At 40.6% G+C, this 23711-nt stretch overlaps 2 protein-coding genes and 1 long non-coding RNA gene across 7 annotated transcripts in view; 2 read left to right on the forward strand and 1 right to left on the reverse strand.

Annotated features, from left to right (window-relative positions):
- The window catches only part of Cpb2 (carboxypeptidase B2), a 54182-nt gene extending 43458 nt beyond the window's left edge, over window positions 1–10724 (forward strand). For both annotated transcript variants that reach the window (XM_048421964.3, XM_048421965.3), the window contains exons 8-11: window positions 945–1038; window positions 3240–3442; window positions 6030–6117; window positions 10421–10724. In XM_048421964.3, the coding sequence (XP_048277921.2) occupies window positions 945–1038; window positions 3240–3442; window positions 6030–6117; window positions 10421–10605 (570 nt within the window). In that variant the 3' untranslated portion in view covers window positions 10606–10724. The remainder of the gene's footprint in view (window positions 1–944; window positions 1039–3239; window positions 3443–6029; window positions 6118–10420) is intronic.
- Window positions 1033–7841, reverse strand: LOC146892311 (uncharacterized). Of its 2 annotated transcripts, none has more exons than XR_015004911.2 (3): window positions 6859–7841; window positions 4384–4471; window positions 1033–1193 (listed from the first exon to the last, which is right to left on the reverse strand). It is a non-coding gene; the product is annotated as an uncharacterized LOC146892311 (long non-coding RNA). The 2 variants fall into 2 exon arrangements; XR_015004912.2 differs by having other exon boundaries at window positions 4384–4503.
- Window positions 10725–11687: 963 nt separating the features above from the next.
- The window catches only part of Zc3h13 (zinc finger CCCH-type containing 13), a 65829-nt gene continuing 53805 nt past the window's right edge, over window positions 11688–23711 (forward strand). For 2 of the 3 annotated variants that reach the window (XM_048421958.3, XM_048421960.3), the window contains exons 1-4: window positions 11688–11827; window positions 19006–19131; window positions 19954–20063; window positions 21624–21735. In XM_048421958.3, coding sequence (XP_048277915.3) covers window positions 19015–19131; window positions 19954–20063; window positions 21624–21735 — 339 coding nt within the window. In that variant the 5' untranslated portion in view covers window positions 11688–11827; window positions 19006–19014. The remainder of the gene's footprint in view (window positions 11828–19005; window positions 19132–19953; window positions 20064–21623; window positions 21736–23711) is intronic. The other variant, XM_048421959.3, reaches the window with a different exon arrangement.

Consider the following 23711-nt stretch of genomic DNA (forward strand, 5'->3'; position numbering starts at 1 on the left):
GTCAATGAGGCTAGTGACAGGAAGTCATGGCAGGGAGCACATGGCGAGACAAAACTGCTCCTGTGATGATGACTGGGGAGCCAACAGTGAGACTGGGGGAAGTCAATGTCCCCTGCAAGGACACCCCCTGCAGCGAGCTCAGTTTCTTCTGCTAGTATCCACGTCCAGTCCCTCCTAACAATGCTGAAGCCTGGCAGCCAAGCCTGTGAGACATGGGCTTCTGGGGAATGTCACAGATCCCAACCACCCCACAGCGCAAGACCCATGGTGTTTCAGGTACCCCACCTTCTAGTTTACCCATACTGTTTTAAAGAAAATCCAAGACACTGTATCATTATTTTATTAATAAACACTTCATTGTGCATCTCAAAAAGAAAGAAACTCCTAAGGAATAAAAGCTCATTGTTGCAGTGGTGACTCGTGCCTGTAATCCCAGCAGTTGAGAAACTGAGGCAGGAGGATCCCTGGGAGTCTGAAGTCAGCTTCAACCAAATCATGTTCTGTAGACCAGCCTGGGTTGCAGTGAAAGACTCTATCTCAACCAACCAAGCAACCAACCAGCCAACACATCCCAACCCTAAAAGGCACAATGTAGAGAGAGCAGAGAGAACAGAGAGGTCACTGACATGCACGGTTCATAGTTTTGAGCTGAGATATAAGCTCTTTTGCTTTTCTTTGAAGACGCTCAAAATAAGCTTGCACATTAATTAATTTAAAGGAAGCAGAGCTAAATAAGGCCCACGAGCAGCTTAGTGGAAACAAATGAGTTTTCATGCACATATAGGTCAAAAATCTGTGAGATAGCATCATTTGTATTTGGCTCAAGCTAATAATTTGAATGATGAGTGTGACTAGGACCTGGATGGAGATGGGGCTATGCGGGAGGACAGTGGCAGAGACAGGAAGGTCCCATTTGATAACCTGTCCCCATCTGCTTCCCTTAGAACCGAATGTGGAGAAAGAACCGTTCTGTCCACAAGAACAACCGATGTGTGGGCACAGACCTGAACAGGAACTTCGCTTCCAAACACTGGTGTGGTAAGCGTTGCTTCATGGTGAGAGATGCCCATGAATTCACAGTGGTTGCAGGGAGGTATGTCTGAGCTGGGAATAATCGGATGGCAGACATCGGAAGTGAATGCAATGTTGCGACTGTTGACCGGAGGCTGCAAACTGCTTTAACCTGGCTCATCCTAAATAAGGAGATTGGACTAGTTAGTTTTTTATTTATTCTTGGGTCACCTTGCACATACAGGCAATGTGTCTGGATTATATCCATCTCCAACACCCCTTCTCACTCTCCCTGAACTGCCCTAAACATGTGCTTCTCTCTCCTTAGTTATCCCCTCCTCTTCTCCTCCCTTCCTCTTCTTTTCTTCCTCCCCCTCTTAGTTTGCTGAGCCCAATTAGTGTTGCCTGCATGAGGAAAGGGAACCTAACAATGATCACATCTACTAAGAAAAATGGCAACCTTCTCCCAGCTATCAACTATCAACTGCAAATGTCCCCTCAACAAGAGCCCGGTGAGCTCCGGCCATATCCCTGCTGGATTGTTCTTGCTGGCTTGTGCTTGTACAAGTGTGTCCAGCTAACCACTTGGTCACGTCCACGAGACCGTGTTTCAGAGCTCTCCTCAGCATCCTCTGGCTCTTACATTCTTTCTCCTGCCTCTTCTGCAATATTTCCTATTCCTGGCAGGGATTGATATAGATGGTCCACTTAAGGCTGAGGACTCAACAAGAACAGGTTTTTTAAAAGTCTCTTCTAGTTTAAACTTAAAAAATACTTCTAAATTCTTCTAAATTTAAAAAGTACCATCTCAGACTAACAAGGAAGTTATCAGCTATCTTGCTTTACCATGTCATGTTCCCCATCAGGACATCAAAGATTAGGGTAGAGGTCACCCTCTCATTTTCAATTGTATAGATACATGCTTATTTTTGTAGTATTTTAAAACATTTTCTTTTGTGTCAGCTGTTACCTTTCTTAACAAATTAATCCTTTTATGAGTAACATAAAATGCTAAGAAATAATAAAATATAAAAAAATATGACAGGCCCAGGGGGAATTTGTCATCCTTTGTTTTGAATGAACCGAGATGCTCAGTGAACATGGATCATGGAAGGTAGTATGCTCTGAGGGAGGCAGACGTAAGCTCACCCTTTCTTCCACGGCACCTAACATAATGCAACAGTTAGGAACGGCTGTGGGCCCAGAATGGTGTACAACTGTAATTCCAGCACCCCTGGGCCGAGGCAGGCAGACGACAGGGTTCGAGATTAGACTGGGCCACACAGCATGACCTTGTAAGGAACTACAAACAAGCCCCTAAGTTGTACAATGAGCTTCAATCCTCTGCCACATTGAAAATATTGACACATGGCTTGGTAAAATGTGGCTCTCTGAGGCTCCCCTCCTGTGAATTAGGGGCGTAAGGAGAAATACTGAAAGGCAGGCATATTTAGTCAGGGGTCTCTAGAGGAACACAACTGATAGAATTGGTAAAAGTGTGTGTGTGTGTGTGTGTGTGTGTGTGTAATAATATGTATATTTATGTATATATGTATATGCCCATATGTGTACACTCCCCTTCAACCAATTGTGTAGAAAAATTCCTCACATGTGTACCCAGCCCCTGGGTTTTAGTTAATTCTAGATGTAGTCAAGTTGACAACCAAGGATAGCCATCAGAGCAGGCTACCATCAAAGGGACACATATTATGACCTCGTAAATGAATTAATAAAGCTTACTCTGGTACCAAATATCATGGTCACAGTATAAGTCAAACCCATGTATCTAACTGAAAAACAGATCTGGAAACTTATTTTCACAGTCTCACTCTGGTTGAGGGTTCTTATTTTTTTTATGAATCATGCTGATTTTTAAGCTGTTAGGATCAAAGAAATTCATCTATAGCAACTAAGGAAATTTGGTTTATTTTTCATCGTTTAATCAAAAGTTTGGAAGCAAATAACAGCTGAGACCTTGCTGGTTGTGCTTTCAGAATCCAAGATGGCTGCTCCCAGGCAGTTAGGGAGACCCACCTAGGATGGCCTTAGCAAGCTGCTATAAATACTTGACTTCAAAAGAAACACAGATGACATTTATCAGAAATGCATTCTTTTTAGAGCCTGCCCTTGTTCATTTCTTTGCACTTGCTGCACTATAGATTTAAGGTGAAGCAAAAAGCACAGAACGCACAACTTCTAATAAGGTCTCATTAATCATTTCACTTTAGAGGAAGGAGCCTCAAGCTTCTCCTGCTCGGAAACCTACTGCGGACTTCATCCTGAGTCGGAGCCGGAGGTGAAGGCGGTGGCTGACTTCCTGAGAAGGAATATCAACCACATCAAAGCTTACATCAGCATGCACTCTTACTCCCAACAAATACTGTTTCCCTACTCCTATAACAGAAGCAGAAGCAGGGACCATGAGGAGCTGGTAAGCACTACTCTTTTATGATAAGCACTACTCTTTTATGATAAGCGTCTTAGAAACAAAACACTATTCTGTCCAAGAATCACAAAGGTAGGAAAACTTTTTTCCATTAGGGAATAATTGGCAGGTGTTTTCCTCTATTAACTGCCAGGAATCAGCTTGGGTCATTTAGAGAATTCCAAGAATTGCCATTAAGCTGACGACAGGCACTTCATTCCTAGGGAATGGCCTCCCTATGCCAGATAAACTATGGAGAGGCCAGAAGCGAGCTATTCCACTTGACTTATGTGGTGGTCACTAGCTGCCTAGGACAGCTTGCCTTTGGTTAACTCCTAGCCCCTCACTCTTTGGGGTATGAGCAGTGAGAACTAATTATATACTGCCCTTTTCAACTCCCCGTGGTTGGTGTTGTCCAAGAAACACCAGTGTCTATGAGACAGACCTGTTTGGAATGTAGTGGACAATACGGGCCATTCAGTGAAGACCCACCCAGTCTGCTATCTTCTTCCAACTTTTTGATCCCAGATGCTCTGTTGGGATAGACAGTAAAGGATGCAGGACTCTCAAGGGGTTATACCAAGACTTAGGCACGCCCTTGTCCCAGGTACTTTCCAGACAGTAGAGGTGCCCTGGCATGGGCAAAGGCTGATCCGTGTTCAGCATATTGTGCTTATTGCTCTTTGTTCCCTGGCTCTCTTAACAGAAAAGAGCACTGGGTAGGCTATGTCTATCTTCCTGGGTAGGCTATGTCTATATACCTGGGTAGGTAGTATTTATGACAAACACTTTTTTGCATTTTTTGAAAATAGCTTGTTTAAAACAAAAGCTTACTTGACATTTATGTTTTTTTATTCTCAAAGGAAACATTTTAAAGAAATATTCATCACTTATTTTTCTTAATTTATTTATTAGTACTGTGTATAGAGAAATAAAAGGATACTTACCATGTTTAAGATGTAGAACGGGTCTGATTTTGCCTGACTTGGTGGTTGTTATTGGCACAGCTCCTTATTAAGGGTAGAACTCTGTACTCTGTCATCATTCAAAGAAGCATTAGGTAGGCCCTGCAATCAAGGATACTTTCGTATGATTAGAGAACTGATCACAGACAACTGCTCTCGTGGATGACGCATCCTCATTACTACGAGCATGACAATGACAGAAGTCACTGCTGCCTGGAATGCCAAGAAAGTGAGAGGGTAAAATGACCCCCATTCTTGACGGATATGTGTTCACTACGGGGTAAGAAGCAAGAATAAGAATGATATCAAGGGGCAGACACCATTGCAACCAGGCACTGAGAGATCTCTATGGTCAAGGGAAGACCTCCTGTGCAGAGGAGATGATGCTTCCCATGGAACATCCTCAGGGGGCTAGGGGGGCCACAGTAAGGAGACGAAGTTAGCTTGTGAAGGTGTTTAAATGGCAATCTACAATTTATTATGTAGATAACGAAGTACCATTGGATAGTTTTCATTTTATTTTATGTCTATGGGTATTTTGCCTGCATGTATGTCTGTGCACTACATGCATGCAGTGCTTGAAGAGGCCAGAAAATGGCATTGGAGCTTCTAGGGCTGGAGTTGCAGTTGTGAACTGCCTGTGGGTGCTGGGAACTGAACCTAGGTCCTCTGTACGAAAACCAGTTGCTTTAAACTGCTAACCTATCTCTCCAGCCCCCCAAATTTATTTTTATTTTTTCTTACATTTATTCATTTAGTGTGCATGTGTGCGTGTGGATGTGCCCCCACACATAAAAGTATACATGCCACTGCACATGTGTGGAGTTCAGAGAACAACTTGCAGGGGTTGGTTCTCGTCTTTCACTATCTGGGTCTAGGGATTAAACTCAGGTTGTCAGGCTTGGTAGCAAGAGCCTTTTCTCACTCATAGATTCATCCCATTGGCTCCTAAAACCATTGTTTTGCATAAAAAACTGGCATGACAAAACAGCCATGGATATTTCTCTGGGTCCTCAAGCAACTGATAGTAGCATGATGCTAGCTCCAGTTTTAGAAAAGTGTTAAGTGGGAACTTTCAGAAACCATTTCTAGGGGTTGGAATCACATATAGTGGAGTCTGCTTCATATTAGGAGCATAGCCCTTCATTTGACAAGTCTTTGGAAGTCGTTAGACAGATACACAACAGTTTGTGAGAAGCAAATTATGCATGCACTTTAGAGAAGCGGAATTTAAAGTCTGGTGAAAATTTTATCTAGGAATGGGATAGCTCCCAGTATTATAAATATCTAGTTCATTTAACATAATAAATTAATTCCTGAAAAGCTATGTCAGGTTTTTAAAATGCAAATTAAAGAAAACATTTGCTGTATTGGCAGAGGTTTTTTTTTCCCCCTTTAAATCACACAGTTGTGATTGCCATACAGGAAAAAGTATTTTTTAAGTTAATGTATTCTTTTTAATTTAATTTTTGGATAAATCCTCTCTCTGTGTCTCTGTCTCTGTCTCTCTATCCCCCACACACACTTGGATTCAGTTAGTGTGATTATGATTACGTTTGTTTAGAAAGTTCAATCTCTTCTGTTTCAAAGCTGCAGATTGATCACCATCTCTATCCTATTGCTTCTAGTCACTAGTGGCCAGTGAAGCAGCTCACGCGATTGAAAATATTAATAGAAACAGCAGGTATACGTACGGCAGTGGCTCAGAAAGTCTATGTAAGTATTCCTCCTCGCTCCTCTCACCCCTTCTTTCCTTCCTTCCTTTCCTGTTCCTCCTATTTTGTCTCTGCATTCTATTTGCTGTGTTGGGGATGACGCCCATGGCCTTAGGTACCCTGGACAGCCACATCGGTGCTGAGGGTCACCCTCAGTGTGTCGTTTCTTCTTGAGAGCTCAGACCATGAAGCGCAGCAGAGACATCAATTCAGTTTTCTTGTGTAGGTTGAGACAACAAAAGAAGCCAAAGTGGTACTTAAGATGCGAAACTTATCACGATAGAGTGGGAGTTATGGAACTAGTAATCAAACTAATAACTACATGAAGAAGAAAAGTCCATACAGGGTCAGAAGAATGTGTAAGATGCCACAGCTATTGTGAGACATATAAATCCAGAAGATGCCATTTACTATGCATGCTTTTTAGTGACAGCCTGTTTCTGACTCACAGAGAGCGCTTGATTGTGGCAAACTCAACAAATGTTTTTGACCCATTTCTGCTGTAAAATATTTATTGAGAAACTCCTGCATAGGCGGTCAATCATTGGTTCTGTTCTTCTGAAGCTGAGGATAGATGGGTATCATATGACATAATTCTTGGGGAGATAGGAACAAATGTCTGCTCATTCCAGATAGGGGATCTAACAATAGGCCAAAGTAGAGATAACACCTTTGTCCAGTTTGGTGAGTCAAACAGTTTGGGGGGAGGTGCTTACAGAAATATGGGTGAGGGGTTACTTACAGGAACAGCGATGACTCAAAGGCAACAAAATCACCAGAACCCACCCCAGCATGGGTGATGGCTTAGGGGAGCTGGAATCCTAGAGCACGCTGCTAGAAAATTGTATCAAGGAGAAAATTACTACACAAAACAATAGAATAAGAATATAAAACAATCTCATCAAACTATAACTCAATGACCAATCCTAGGTCACTACACATTTTCATTGCCTTTGAACTAAGAATGTTTTTCCCATTTTTTAAATGTTTGAAAAATCAAGAAAATAGTTAAATTTTGACACATCAAAATTACATGAAATTCATATTTGTTTCCATGAATAATAGTTTTATTGGAACACAGCAGTGCTCATTAATTTGCATATTATCTGTGGCAGCTTTCATGACAGCCAAGATAATTGCAAGAGAGACCAGATGGCTTGCAAAACATAAACTATTTCCTATCCTGTCTTTTTCAGAAAAAAAGCCTTGCCAACTCCTGATGCAAACAAATGGTAACATAGCATACGATTTTCCTTAGTATTTCAAGAAACTAAAATGGACTTTAGACTTGAGAGTTTTTGTAGCTGAGAGAAGCTACTTGGCTAGTGTGGCCTGGCAAGGCAGTCCTTGGGAATAGTAGCTGCCAGATGATAGTGTAATGTGTTCTATAAAGGCATGGTAAAGCTTTTGAGGCAATAGAGTGAAAGCCCATGGTCTCACTCAATAAATATGTTTGACGCAAGGCTATAATAACAGTTGCATCCAAATTCTTTTCTGTACCCCTTTAAGTATCAAAATGCTTCATTAGCAGGAAGTCCAAGCTCCCTTCTTCCTTTGTCTTCAATCATCCCCGGGGGTTGTCTATCAGATTGGGCCACATACTTTTGTCCTTCGGTGTCATTGGTCCATTGAATGCCTTTGTTGACCTAGACCATCTTCACACACTCATTCACCCAAGTTGCATTTCTATCTCTCTCTCCCTCCCTCCATTCCTCCTTCAGTCCCTTCTCCCTCCTCTCCTCTCCTCTCCCCTCCCCTCCCCTCCCCTCCCCTCCTCTTCCCTCCTCTCCTCTCCTCTCCTCTCCTCCCCTCCCCTTCTCTCCTCTCCTCTCTTTTGTCTCTCTCTCTCCCCTCCCCCTTCCCCCTCTGTGTAAGTACAGGATAAACCTGGAACCATAATGTTAAGCATTTGTTGATGGTAATTCAGAAATACTTATGGATGGCTGAATGCATCCACTATTCATGGATATTTAAAAATATTAGAAAGTGTGCATCTATAATACCAGCACCTAGGAGATGAAGCAGGAAGAAGAAGAGTTCTGGGACATTCTGGGTTATATGGAGAGTTTGAGGTCACCCTGGGCTACATGAGACTCTGTTTCAACAACAAAAAAAGTAATGCTTCAGTTCACAAACCTCACAAGTAATCCTAGCAAAAAGAGACACATTATATAATTGCTTAATTGGGAAAACTTTAGGAAATCAACCAAAAGTATTAGTAGCATAGTTTTAAGGCAGTTGATTAGGCACTAAATATATGTAGATGTACATTTCATATACCTAGAAGTAACCAGGCAGGAAAGAAAAGTAAGGTATGGTGGCACACCACTGCAATCTCAACACTTTGGGGTGCTAAGTCTGGAAGATCATTAGCTTGAGCTAAACTTGAGCTATAGAGTGAGTTGAAGTCCAGCCTGGGCTATATAGTCAGATCTATCTCAAACACTCACCCCCCCCCAACACACACAGAGAGGGGGAGAGATAGAGATAGAGATAGAGATAGATAGAGAGAGAGAGATAGAGAGAGAGAGAGATCTGACTGCCTGCTACAGTGTGTATGAATATATGTGTGCAAGCATACACATGCATACATATGGGTTGTTAAATATGTGTATGTGTATACATAAACACAATAAATCTGTGGCACTTACAAAAAATCTAAAACTTTCACTGAAATACAAGTAACAGGAGAATTCTTCATGTTTTGGGCAACAGGAAAATATTATTAAAATTTTCCTAAATTGATTTGTATTGTTGTTGCAATTCCATGAACACTCAAATAATTTTGGAGGAAGTCTAAAAGCTTTCTGATGGGGGAAAGAATATTTAAATTTTCCTAAATTGATTTGTGTATTTAATACAATTTCATGAACACTGACATGATTTTGAAGTTCATTTGGAAGCAGACATTTGAGAAGAGGAATCTGTAAAATGCTGAAAGTAAAGCCAATAAGGAACAATTTGCCCCACTGATGTATTGAAGTGTGTTATAAGCACAGGATATTAGTATAGTGTGTGGAACTGAGCCTGGAAGAGACAGATCATTAAAAGGACATAATAGGCACAGAAAGATATTCAAGTCGATCAGGAGACATTCAAGTCAGTTGAATCATTTAGTTATCAGCCCTAGAAACACTGCCAAATCACTAAGAAGAAAAACTGAATCACACCGGGTGGTATTGGTGCACAACTTTAATCCTAGCACTTGGGAAGCAGAGGCAGATGGATGGATCTCTATGAGTTTGAGGCCAGCCTGGTCTACAAAGCGAGTTCCAGGACAGCCAATGCTGTTACACAGAGAAACCTTATCTTGAAAAAAAAAACAAAGCAAAACAGAACAAACAAATAAGAATCCATCAACCAAACAAACACAAAACTAAATAGAATTACTAATATATCTGAAATAAATGCCAAATCGATCAAATATTAAAGTACAAAAGACCCTCCATAAGCTAAAAACTCAAGTAAGAAAAACCTTACAAGTTACACGGATCTAATAACATTAATGCTGTTCTTATAAACAATATGTGTAAGCAAGGAAGTTTATAGAAAATTGTAAGATGAGCAATAAATATTAAGCATGCAATTCACTGATAAAAGAAATCTAAATCTAAGACAATTGCTTATTTTTTTTCTCAGAAAATTGTCAAGATGCATGATTCTCATCAGTGGTGCAGGAGCCGGCAGTGAGGGTACTCACACGCTGTTAGGAGGAATAGGTTTTGAATAATGCTTGGTAACCAGTGTGATAACTGTTAAAGGCACACAACCTTAGACAAGTAGTTCTACCTCTAGAAAATATTCTGATGTAATAAACATTAATTTATTAACAAAGGTGCTCACTCTAAAGAAACTAAGTTATTTATCAACAAAATAATTCAAAACAATCACATGTAACTTTCCAATGCAATCCTATAAAACCAGTAAAAATGAGGTAGATTCAAACTCAGTAATGATACATTTGGAAACATTCCAATAATTACCTCTAGAAATTTTACAAAATAGCAGGCAGGCATCATGTGACTTTATGTAATAAAAATTAAGCCAGAAAATTTATGCCCTGTAAAATGCACTAGACTGTCATTGGCACTTATTGCTCCTTGGTCAGATTATTGTGGAGTTCTGGGCAACATTTGTTTTCTTTCTTATGTTTTCTTTTTAATGTTCACAATTTTCAGATAAGAAATTTAGGTAACTTAATCAAAAGAAAGCAAAGTTATTTTCAGTTCTACAAAAAGAAATTGTTGTTGTTAATTGAGTTGAAATAAATATAATTAAAAATATTCTCTTTCGTCTTCTTTTAGACCTAGCTCCTGGAGGTTCTGATGATTGGATCTATGATTTGGGCATCAAATACTCATTTACTATTGAACTTCGAGATAAAGGCAGATATGGATTCTTGCTACCTGAGAGATACATCAAACCCACTTGCGCAGAAGCTCTGGCAGCAGTCTCCAAAATAGCTTGGCATGTCATCAAGAACGTTTAATGCCCTTGCCTCTGCTCTGTGTGGTTTTATTTTACACCAAATTGTTTAACTAGCTTCTAAGTTTAATCAGGTTCCTTCGTTTTGCCAAAGAATAAAAATACATAGCACTTTGATCTTAAGGATGACAATTGCTCATGGGTATTTTAATCGTTTTATTGTAAGGGGCTAGGTACTGATTCCCAACTCCCTCACCCCCTGATTTACAATGACCAGCTATTTTAAGCAGTTTTAAGACTTATTATTTGTATGTGTGTGTGTGTGCCCCAGCGAGTTTAAGCACCTAGTTCGTGCTGGACCCCAGAGAAAGCGCTGGGTCCACTGTTATTGAAGTTACAGAAGGGTATGAGGAGCCATGTGGGTGTTGGAAGCTAACCGTAGTCTCTGCAAGAGCAGCAACAGCTCTTAAGGGTTGGAGCCGTTTCTCCAGCCCCTCTTAAGAAAATTGAATACTAATTTTATGCAGATCATTGGATCCAAGCAGCAAAAGCAAAGGCACTTTGAGGCATCTTAAAGATTTCCACTTCAAAATTTCAATCAATCTCTGCTCGTGTTCTTGAAAGCACAATCCCTACACAGCTTTGGCTCCAGCGGCGGGCCCAACAAGGGGAGGGGCGGATGTCAAATTCTGCAGCCCCGAAGCACGCCAGGTTGTGGTTACTGTCAGTAACAAAGTGGCACTCACGCACTGGAAAACCGTTAAATCGAGAACCCCTGCAATTAATTGGGAATCTCGGCTCTCCGTAGCTAGCTCTCAGCTTCCTTCCCCAGATCTCAGGACGCAGATGGAACACCCCCAGAGACGCCAGGGGGCGTGGTCCTGGAGGGGCGGGACTTACTCGCTGACGACTAATTTGACGGCCGGAAGTTGCCTGGCCTGTGGCGAAACGGGGCAAACTAGCGACTTCCGGTGGCGTTTTGATGCCGCCTGTCTAGCGGCCTGGCCGAGTTGCGGCCGCAGCCCGTTGCCCTGCTGCGACCTCTGTGCGTCTCCTCCTGTGTCCCAAGCTCTCTGGAAGCCTGGCGAGGATCCGGGCGGCTCCGCTGCTCCCTGTTCCCGGCGTCCGTCAGCCTGCGGAGGACCGGTTCCTGGGAGCCGCGCGTGCACCTCCTCCCCGTTGTCGTCCCGGGGCCGGGCGCGGGGACAGTCGGCTCCCCAGCTCCTCGGAGCGGAGGCGGCGGGGACGCCTGAGGACTGCGCTTGCTAAGGGTGCTCAGAGAGGAGGTAAGCGTCCTGGGAGCTGGTGGGGAGAGGCGCTGGGCAGGGCTCAGGTGGGAGGGCGGCCCTGTGCCCTCCATCCTCTCTCGGCTTATGCTACTCGCTCTTCTGAACTCTTGAGCATCCCCTTCTTCCCTCTGCAGTAGCTCCAGGACATATACGTGACTGTTGCTGTGGTTGTGGTTCTGGAGTCTGTCAGGGGGCAGGCAGACTTGGGTACCCTGGCGCGGGGTTCTCATTTGAATGTGATCAAAGTGCAGCAGTTTGGTCTAGGATTTCGAGTTACCTTCTTCCAGTCTTCTAAACCCGTCGGAGAGAGGAGAGCCTAACTTTTGATTGTTTCTGGTCTTGCTTACTTCCCGGCTGTAATGGATACTATTGGGAGTGTAGGAGCGCTGCTTTTATCTTTCCACTCCCTAGTCACTTTTGACAACTGTTTACCAGAAGCGGTGGAAGGTGGGGGGGGGCGGGGTTGGAACAAGGAGATAATGTATATCTGACAATGGGTTAGCATTTATGTGGTTGGAAAAGTATTTAGAGTTGAGAAGACTTCGATGATATTGGTAGGATTTTGTTTGTACAGGGCAGTATCTTAAGTTAATTAGTTTATTACGAGTCTTCAGATAGTTTGAACTTTGACAATTGTTGACAGGTGGAATCTCTTCTGGTTTGGAACTTTAAGTCTGGTATTTAAGGTTTTAAAAGTCTGTGATATTGGGCGGTGGTGGCGCACGCCTTTTAGTCCCAGCTTTTGAGAGGCAGAGGCAGGCGGATCTCTGTAAGTTCGAGACCATCCTGGTCTACAGAGCGAGTTCCAGGACAACCAGTGCTACGCAGAGAAGCCCTGTCTTGAAAAAGAAAAGAAAAGAAAACAAACAACAGCTACAAGAAAACCAAAACAGCAGCAACAACAACAACAACAACAAAACCACCTAAAAACTCTTTAGAAAAGTCGGTGATGTAGTTGCCTAGTTAAGTCCAAATGACTATGTGGTTCTGCCTTGGTGTTCAGTTTTGCTATTTAATTTTGACTTTACTAACTCCAAGCAACAATACTTTGCAACACAATGTATAAGTTTCCAAAAACTTGCACCTTCGTAATGGCTTGGTTGTAGCAGATGACAGTTTCAGCTGCGCACTTAGCAAGGTGATATAGGCGTGTAGCAGTTTGTGTGGAAACGGTTGTGCCCTGAAACCCGAGTTTTAGTGTGAGCCCTGGGTAGGATGCAGTTGCACAAAACACACAGTGGACATCCACCCATGGCAGGTGGCTCAGATACCCAAGTGTGCAGACACGCAAATCCCTTCTAGAAAGTTATGTAATCTTTGAACATGTCCCCATCTCGTGTGCTTTCGATCATCTCTATACTTCTAATACATAATATGAAAATATTATATAGGTAGTTTTATACTGGATTGTTTAGGAATAATGTAAATAGTTTGTACACTTTTGTGTAGTTTTTTTCCCCTGAATATTTTACATCCAGAGTTACAGGCTTTTTATTTATGTTCTGTTTATTGGTGATTCAGAGTGAACATTAACTGCTTATATATATATGTATATATATATATATCCACAACCATACCGCCCTGAACGCACCTGGTCTCAGAAACTAAGCAGGGTCAGGCCTTGTTAATGCTTGGATTGGAGATGTACACACAGACCTCAGTTTATTGTCTATAATATAAATTTAAAATACCAAAGCACAGTGTAATATATATCAGTACATTTTATTCAGTTATTACTGTTACTGATGTATCAATTTTGAATTTAAGCTTAGGTCACATTCTTGAGACATTTAACTTTCCAGAATTTGAATCCAAAATATACTTAGACTCAAACATTTAGGATAAGGGGATTCTCAATTAGCATATGTTTTACTAGCAGATTTTAGCAGTCCTTGGAAGTGATTATTCAAGAAGAGTGCCTCTCTGGTGATCCTTTGTCAGCTGTGTTTATCGTGTGGGACTCATTGTTCCCTGAAGAAGGGGAGCAGTTCTCATCTTTGAGATAATTTTCTGTCTTAATAGACTTAGCATTAGTGCCCCAGAATGCAATTTTTTTAATTGAAAGGAGTTATGAAAGCTCCAAATATTTATTAAATTCTAAAGGAGAATAATTACAGGAAAATCACTGCATAGTTGTTTGGCTTTGGTAATGCTTATATTTGAGAAAGCCATGATGAAATAGGTGTTGACAGCTTAAACCAAAGAATAATCTGAATACCAAGTAAAGGAACATCTTCAGATGAGAGTCGGTTTACCAAGAAGTTATTGGGTCACAGTCTCTGTGGTTGGGAAGACATTGTCATCTACAAGTCTGGTTCTTTGAGTCTAATATTCCTCCTCCACTTTGAAGCACTCATATCTATCTCATTAATGGTTTTTGTCCTTTAATCAAATCTACACTCTACTCTTTTGTGGGATTCATCTTTCTTTGAACCTAGCATTTAGGATTGAAGTTTTGACCTTTTACATCAGTTGATTACATGGTTTAATATATGAAAAGTAAATGTTTATTTTTCTGGTGTGTTTCTGATTATGTATTTATTTTTGTGACAAATGAGCCTTTAAGTTGTATTATTTTCTGTACAAACAAAGTGTTTATTCATGCAGGCTCATAGATGTGGCTGCTAATGTTGAGGACAGCGTTGTATTGTGGACTGCTAGTAGGAGTTTTGTGGTGGGCAGTGTGTTAATCAACTGTGTTACTGTAATGAAATTCCTGAGACAGGATACTTAGGAAAAAAAGAAAGCTAATTTTGACTTATAGCTTTAGAGATTTATGTCCAGGGTTGTATCTATTACTTTGGGCCTTTTGGGTGGATGGCACAAACCAGGAAGTAGAGTTAGAAGGAGAGATGAACAGACAGGTTCTGTAGTTCACTTGAATTGCATCGCTTTGCCTCATGATGCAAGGATTTCCTATTACGCCTTACCTTTTAAAAGGTCCACAGACCCCTGCTACCACTGCCCTGAGGACCAAGCCTTTCCTGACAGTCTTTGGGGGTGCATTGGGCACACTCATCCACACCTTAGCACATGATCAGAGGTGGACCACTTTAGTAGCATATGCCGGTAATACCAGAACCTGAGAAGCTGAAGCAGGAAGATTTATTCCAGGCGGATGTCTTTAATTCTTATTTTTTACCTTTTGTGTCTCATGTTTTAGTCCTCTCTATGATCTAGATCTGTTACCAAAATATAGTGTAATTCTAGAACAAAATCTGACATTGTAGGATTCTGAGAAAAAGAAGAAAGAATACATCCTTTACTTTGTTGTATTTCCCCTTTATTTGGAAGACTAAGTAGTAGCTAGGGATAAAACTTCCTGGGAAATTACCTTAAAAAAGATTTGTTTACTTTATTTTTGTTTTGTGTATTTGAGTGTTTTGTCCAGATGTATGTATATGCACTACCAGTGTGCCTAGTGCCTTAGGAGGCCAAAAGAGGGTGTTGGATCCCCTGGAACTGGAGTTAAGGATGGTTGTGAGCTACCATGGGTGTGCTGGGAATTGATGCATAGTCCTCTGCAAGAGCAACATGTTCTTTTAACTGACGAGTTCCTACAGGTGAATCTTGAATGTTTTATGTTCTCTGTAAAAGCAATCAATTCTATTTGTATGGTGAGCAGCTTTTTACTGGTAAGAGTACAAGACTGGAATGTGGCTTATACGTTGGGGTCTGTAGTTTTTACTTCATTTGGTATAACGTTCCAGTAGGATATAGACATCTAGGTGTGAAGAGAAGCTGTGAAGCCATGCATTCCAGCAGTAGACTGGGGGAGGAAAGCAGTGATGATCTAAATGGAGGTGACAGCATGTAAAGAAGTGGTGGACAGGGCGTACTGGGATCCTTTAGAAAACCAAGAGAGGAAATGGCAGATGATCGGCAATTCAGATACAGTAATAAATAGTGTATTAATCAGAGTTCTCTAGAGCAGTGGTTCTCAGCCTTCCTAAGTGTAGTAATCCTTTACTACAGTTCCTCATGTTGTGGTGACCCCCAACCATAAAATTATTTTATTGCTATTTAATAACTATAATTTGCTACTATTATGAATCGCAGTGTAAATGTCTGATATGTGACCCACAACTTGTGAACATATGCTCTAGAGGAACAACTGATAGAAAAAATATATATTATATATACAAGTGGCATATATATATATATATATATATATATATATATATATATATATATATGGTTTATTAGAGTGGTTCACAGGCTGTGGTCCAGCTTGTCCAACAATGGTTGTCTCCCAATAGAAAGTCCAAGAATCTAATGGTTATTCAGAGCACGGGCCGGATGTCTCAGCTGGTCTTCAGTGTATATGGGAATTCTGAAGAAGTAGGTTCTGTTACCAGAGAAGCAAGAGTGAGAGCAAGCAGGCAAAGAGCAAACACTTTCATTTTGTCCTTTCTGTAGCTGCCGCAGATGGTGTGGTCCAGATTGAAGGTGGATCTTCCTACCTCAGAACACCTGGATTTAGGATGGTCTTCAAACTTCTTATAATTCAATCAAGAAGATTCCTTCACAGGTGGACCCAGCCCCTTGGGTTTTAGTTCATTCCAGATGTAGTCAAGGTGATAACTAAGAATAGCAGTCTCAAATAGCTTCTTGCATTGGTGGAATGTTATTTTTGGCATGAAGGGTGTTGGAAGTAGAGTACACTAGGGTAGACATGTTGGGGACAGAGCTAACCTGTGCTCACTGATAGCAATGGTAGAGGGAAATATAAAGGTCAGAAGTGAGCTTTCTGGAGGTGTTGTAGGGTGAGACCATCTACTTAGGAAAAAGATGTGCATTCTTTAGGTTCCGAATAGTGGAATAGCCTGTAACAAGTTCATCAGGGAACTTAGGATCGGTTCAGTTTTATTCAATGGTTGAGGATCATGTTGCACACTCATATACTGATTGATAATCATATAATGGTACTTTAAGATGCATTTTTTGCCTTCAGACTTTTCTGCTCCGTGCCCCCCCTCCCAGGTTTTCTATGTGTAGCTCTGGCTGTCCTCGAACTCACTCTGTAGACCAGTATGGGCTCAGATACACCTACTTCTGTCTCCCAAATGCTAGGGTTAAAGGTGTGAGCCACCACACATGGCTGACGTACATTTGCTTTTGTTGCCTTCAACATCGATAGAAATTTTATATTTCTAGGTATTTTCTCAGTTGATCAAAGCTTTTGTTTTCTTGGCCTTTTCCACACCACTTCTCTAAGTTTTGTGTTCTTTTATTTTTCTTCCCATAATCAACTGGGTATATGATATGGCTTTGCAGCATCTTCCCTACACATTTATGTTTGGGCTGAGAATGAATTCAAGAACAATTAAAGATACACATTACATTGATGTTAATGTATATTTGGCTAATTTGTTCTCATTTTGTTGGAAAATGACTGATATAACTGATATTGCTCACCTATGTGGCATTCTACACTATTGTAAAGCATCTTATTACTTCAGAGTTATTTCCCAACTTCTGTTGTTTTAAAAGAATGGTTACATTTTATGATAAAGAGTTAATACTATAAACTTCCCAATTAAGTCTACTTTGATGTATCATTTTATGGTTTCCTCTTTTTGATTTGTCATCTTTTCTCACCTCTCAAACTTTGTTGTCACTTTTTGAATCTACCAGAGCGTGACCTGAATGACCTACTAAATGGAATGTTTTCATAATCACTATTGAAATTTTGGCCCTTACCGTTTATTCCAGGCAGGCCTTGACCTCACAGCAGTGCTCTTGCCTTAGCTTTCTGAGTGCTAGGATTACAGGCGTGCTTTGCCCTCTCACACACCCAGCTGGTGCTGAGTTGATTCCATGTCCAGCAATATATCTTTATTTGAAGCCATATTAAAGAGCACCTGTAATCTTTATAAAAACTAGTTCTATTGCTGGGAATGTAGGGAAGCCCTGTGTTTAATCCCCAGCATACAAACTAGGTATGGTGGTACACTCTTGGAATTGCAAAACTGGAGATGGAGGCAGGAGGATCAGAAGTTAAAAGATTATCCTCTGCTGTATGTTGAATTTGAGTCTAAACTAGGCTACAGGATATCTTACAAACACATACACACACAAACACACACATACATACATGACTAGTTGTATACCAAGTAGAGGTTAGTTTTTTTTTCCTGCCATGGTTCTTCCGATAACTTGACAATTAATATTTTTGACCATGCTTAGGTGATATAAAGTGTCATGAAGTTTAGCTTTTTTGGTTTTGCTCATGAGACAGTTTCTTTTTTTAGTAGATTAGTGTGAGCTGTTACCTGGTCTGGATTTTGTTTCCTAATGTGTTGTCATTTGAATTTTTACTTTCTATTAAGTGATTGGTTTAGTTTTTCTGAGTATAGTTTTTTTTTAATGATTTGTTTAGCTTTTTATGTACTTTTGCAATTTTTGTTTCTTATTGCTAATGACAACCCGTTCCTTTTAGCACCTTTGACTTTCTTGGTATTGTGTGTTGGATTATAGAAACACCTTGGAGAATTTTGGTTTTGGTATTACTGAAAAATTATCCTTCTTGATCACATTGCCTTTCCATGAACTCTACAGCAAAGAATGCTTAAATGGAACCCACTTTTCTTCCATACTGTTGTTTGTTTGTTTTACTTTTGATTTTCTTCCAGATGTGGTCATGCTGTAAGCTGGAGAGCCTCCTGCCTCAGCTTCCTGAGGACGGGCATTACTGCAGCGCCACACCCAGACATTTCCATACTCATTTGAAGCAGTACTTCTGTAACCGCTTAAACAGCATGAAGAGCTGTTTGTACTTTCAGTTAAGGTTTCGCCTGGTTTTAGTTCCCATGTTCTTTGACTTACATATCTTTTTTTAGTTAGCCAGTTGTTAGGCTAGCAATCTTCCCCTAAAGGAGAGAGATACCAAATTTTACAAAGGCTTTTATAAGTAGCTCATAAGGTAACAATTACAGTTGAATGTCCAGGACAGAGGGGTCCAGGTCCAGTGCACAGATCCCAGACTTAGAAAGCGTGCGCTAGCAGGCAGCGTGCTTACTGGCGTCCTCTTCTGCATCCTTCTGTTCATGCTCTAAGAAGACACTTGTGATTCTAGAGTGTTACCCATAGCTTTGTCTAGTTGTAAGTTTTAGGCTCATGTGTAAAATGTGTAAAAGATTTTACTGTTTTAATTCTCTCTTTTTTGGTTAAAGTAGTTCAAAATGTCAAAAATTAGGAGGAAGGTCACAGTGGAAAACACCAAGACCATATCTGAGAGTACATCCAGAAGACCTAGTGTATTTGAGAGGCTTGGACCCAGCACTGGCAGCACAGCAGAGGTGAGTTGTTACACTGTGGACACAGGGAGCTTATTAGGAATGTCACTCAGAGGCAGAGCTCTTACCTAGCCTATACAAAGGGACCCCCACCCTCGATCCTGTGTACTGGGGGAACACTTAAAATACTATTGTTGAAGTTCTCATTGCTACTATAGGGGAAAATGGGTTGTTTTGTGATGGGATTTGTTTAGCAAATTTTACTTTAGAAGAGAAATGAAAGAGGGATTAAGGTTTGTAAATTTCTCATTGTGTTATAATGTTTTTGTTTTATATATCCAATGAATTTTGATATGAAAGAGAGGCTAAGGTTTGTCAACTTCTCATTGTGATATAATGTTTTTGTTTGTCTTACATATGCAATGAACTTTGGTCCTTTCCTTGCCCCATTCCAGTAGCACTCTACCCCTGCCCACACCTTCTTGTGGTTTATCATTCCTTTATGTATTGAGTAGTAACACCCCCACTCCCCATTTTCTTGTGGTTTATCATTCCTTTATGTATTGAGTAGTAACACCCCTACCCCCCCCACCCCTTCTTGTGGTTTATCATTCCTTTATGTATTGAGTAGTAACACCCCCACCCCCCCCATTTTCTTGTGGTTTATCATTCCTTTATGTATTGAGTAGTAACACCCCCACCCCCCATTTTCTTGTGGTTTATCATTCCTTTATGTATTGAGTAGTAACACCCCTACCGCCCCCCCCCACCTTCTTGTGGTTTATCATTCCTTTATGTATTGAGTGGCACGTGCATAGCTGGCATTTGGATCACTGTGATTTGATGTTTCCTTCAGATACTCACATAGTCATACCTGTTTCCTAGACACAGTGCCGGAACTGGCTGAAGACTGGCAGCTGCCTCTATGGAAATACTTGTAGGTTCATACATGGCCCTTCACCTCGTGGGAAAGGTTACAGCAGCAATTACAGAAGGTAAACTGAGAATTCACACATTTTCTATAGTATTAACAAGCAAATTTTGCAATTTAGTTTAAAAATCTGAAATTGAACCATATATTTAGTCAGATTTTCTGTCTTGGGGTAGTCTTAACAGTTGGATTGACAAGATCTTTTAAGATTAATAAAGCATTAGCTTTAAAGTGTATATATTTGCATGCCTTTCAAATCAGTGCACCCCTATGAGGAGACTGAGGCTGGCGATGAACAGCTCCTAAAAAAACCCCTATCTCCTACTGCCCCAATTTTGTATTAAATCTGTTTTTAAGCAGAACTTGGAGGTGTGAGAATTTACTTTTCTTCAAGTTAAAACTATTTCTTCCTAATGCAGTAAAGTTTAAATAAGGTTTAATTGTAATTTTCTCAAGGCCTTTTAAACTTGAGTCTTCTACAAGCTTTGTTGTGAAATCTACTTGCCACACCTCTGAGGGCACTGTGTTAATATACATATGTTTAGGGGCTGGAGGGATAGGTCGGTGGTTAAGGGCCTGACTGCTCTTCTAGAAGACCTGGGTTATTTCCCATTATCCATCTGCATAATGACTCACAACCAACTGTGGCTCCAGTCCCAGGGGATCCAATATCCTTTCTGGCCTCAGGCACCCAGAATGCACATGATGCATAGTGATACATGCAGACACCACACGTGTACACATAAAGCAGACAAAGAAATAATTTTAAGAGTGTTTATATGTAGATAAACATTTTCTATGCAGAACATATTTGACTAAACTGAATTTGCATAATGAATATCTTTTTACTATTTCTTTTGTCCCCTTACAATTTTGTAATATTTTAAAAGGTAACAGATACAACGTTTTTTAAAGAAATAATTTAATCAGTAAACAGAGTTTACCTAGTCCTGAAATTATATGTGCCGATTGCTAAGCCTACAGCATTAGTAGGACAACTGAAAATTAGCTACTGGAGATTTTTTTTAAGTGTGTGTGTGTGTGTGTGTGTGTGTGTGTGTGTGTGTGTGTGTGTGTTCATGTGAGTATAACACCTTTGAATGTGAAGGTCAGAGGACAGCTTTTGGGAGTGTTCTCCCTTTCAAGCCTGAGTGACAATCACTTGTACCCACTGAGCCATCTTGATGGCTGCTGGCTTTTATTTTAAGGCACATGAAATATTTTCCTAGTAGGTAGTATATCCAACTACACACACACACACACACACACACACACACACACACACATGAATGAATGAATGGGAATGCTTTACCTCTTACTATCCTTTATCTACAACATGACTGCTCTGTTTATGTGGTGAGCAGGGAGTAACTCAAGCTGCCTTTTGCATATTCATTTTCTTCAGTTCGTTGTTTCTTACTCATATTCCCAGTACTTACCACCCCATGGAAGCTAACCTGCATTTTGACTGGCACTGGGAGAAAACTTCTGAATATTGTTCATAGTTTTACATCTTACTATTTAAGCTGAAACATTTTTCAGAAATTTGGGCACCAGAGACTTAAAATTGCATAATTCTTATAAAACATCATATAAATACAGAATTTTGTTGTTTGTATCAAAGGTCACCGGAAAGACCTACAGGTGACCTCAGAGAAAGAATGAAGAATAAGCGTCAGGATGTGGACACTGAGTCCCAGAAACGGAGCACAGAGGAGTCATCCTCACCTGTGAGGGTAGGTGTAACATTTACAAGCCCACTTAAATTTCAGTAGTCATTTATTCTGTAATTTTCATTTTAAATATGAAGTGGTTTGCTAATCTGTGGTGGATCTGTAACTAGACACTGCAGTGTCCTGTGTGAATAAGTGTAAATTTGTTTGTTATTTTTTTTTTTCAAGACAGGGTTTCTCTGTGTAGTTCTCACTGTTGTGGAACTTGCTCTGTAAACCAGACTGGCCTCTGAATAAAAGTAATTTATGAGGCACGGATAACTGTCCATTCTTTTGTGTATTTAAAATGAAAAGGATTGAGCAGGAGAGTTCAGGCTGAACTTACAAGATTTTTGTTCCCTCTCGGAACTCCTGAGTACCTGAATGGAGTGCACAGTTTCAGACTCCAGGATATTTGCAGTGTGTGCCCCATGGTTGGTTTTCATCCCTCGGTGAGGAAACCCTCATCTTCTAGCAGATCTTCTAGCAGTCATTCCTGTCGTCAGCGGACCCTGAGCTGAGGCAGTCATGAAAGCCCTCCTTGTTTATGAATTGTTCACCCTGGCACTTTATATTATGTGTCATTTCTTGCGACTAATACAAATACTAATACTGTATTTGTATTTCACATGTTTTCATTCTCTTAGCATTGATCAATATTTGGGCTCTTTCTACTCCTGCCCCCATAATGTGAGTGAGAACATTGATGTACAGGTTTTTGGTCCGCATATGAGTTCATTTTCCTCGGTGTAATCCCGGGGGACAGAATTGCCAAATACATGACCTATTGGTTACTTTCCTGTAGCTGTGACAGAAGTGGGACAGAAGCAGCTTCGGAAGGGTTTCTTTCGGCTCAGCGTTTGAGGGTGCGGTGTGCAAGCGGTATGTGGATGCAGGAGCATCCACAGCCAGCAAGCAGAGAGCAGTGAGCGCTCTGCTTAGCCCCCTTTCTTCTTGTCATTCAGTTCAGGATCCTAGTTCACAGGCGGGAACTCCCCATTTCACCAAACCGGAGTCACATCTCCAGGTGATTGTAGGCCCTGTCACTTGGAGCGTCGGTGTTAGCACACAGTGCGATGACCACTCTACTTCTGAGCAGCTGCTAACGCAGCGCTTCTCGTACAGCTCCTCGTGCTGTGCTGACCCCGACCATAAAATGATTTTTGTTGCTACTTGGTAGCTGTAAATTTGCTACTGTTATGAGTTGTAATATAAATATCTGATCAACCCACACATTGAGAACTACTCTGTTCTGCTGTCATTTAAAGGTTGCATCGTTTCTACTTCTAGACAGTAGGATGTGAAGGTCCCCGTTTCCCCATATTTTTTTTTCCATCTCCTAATCTAATTTGGTTTTACTTTGTGTCTTCCTAATAGCTAAGAATGCATGCTCACTGACTGTTGATGCATGTCTGTAGATACTTTGTCTATTTTTTAAAATTGGGCTGTCTTTATTGAGTTGTAAGAGTTCTTTATATTTTGAGTACAGATAAAATATATTTTTTGGAGATTTCAAGTTTTCATTTTTTTCTAGTTAGTAATAATGTGAAATAATTGTATATTTATATATCATCAAATTTCTAGGATAATTATTTTGTTTTACCAATGTTTAATACAAATCTGAGTAATTTTTTAAAGTTAAAAACAGCAAAAAATAAGATGACTTCTAAGATTTTGTTTCTATTCCTTTTTTATTCTGAAATAAGTTAAAATTTAAGAAAACATCAGAATTAGCTTATAATTCCTATATTTGCTTTTATTTTTAAGATGCCTAAAACAAATTTTCTACCATTCTGTGCATTGTTGTTACTGTTTTTTCTAAATTGGGTCAGTATCTTATCATGTCACCTGAACTGTGCATAACACCAGGTTCCTGGGCTCAGGTGATAATCTTGCCTCAGCCTCTCCTGTAGCTGGTACTGCATAGGCTGCCAGCATCGGACACAGCTGTCATTAATGTGTGTATGCATATGTGCATGTGTGTGCATATGTGTATATGT

This window comes from Myodes glareolus, chromosome 12 (assembly GCF_982192425.1).
Source record: "Myodes glareolus chromosome 12, mMyoGla1.1, whole genome shotgun sequence".
NCBI lineage: Eukaryota > Metazoa > Chordata > Mammalia > Rodentia > Cricetidae > Myodes > Myodes glareolus.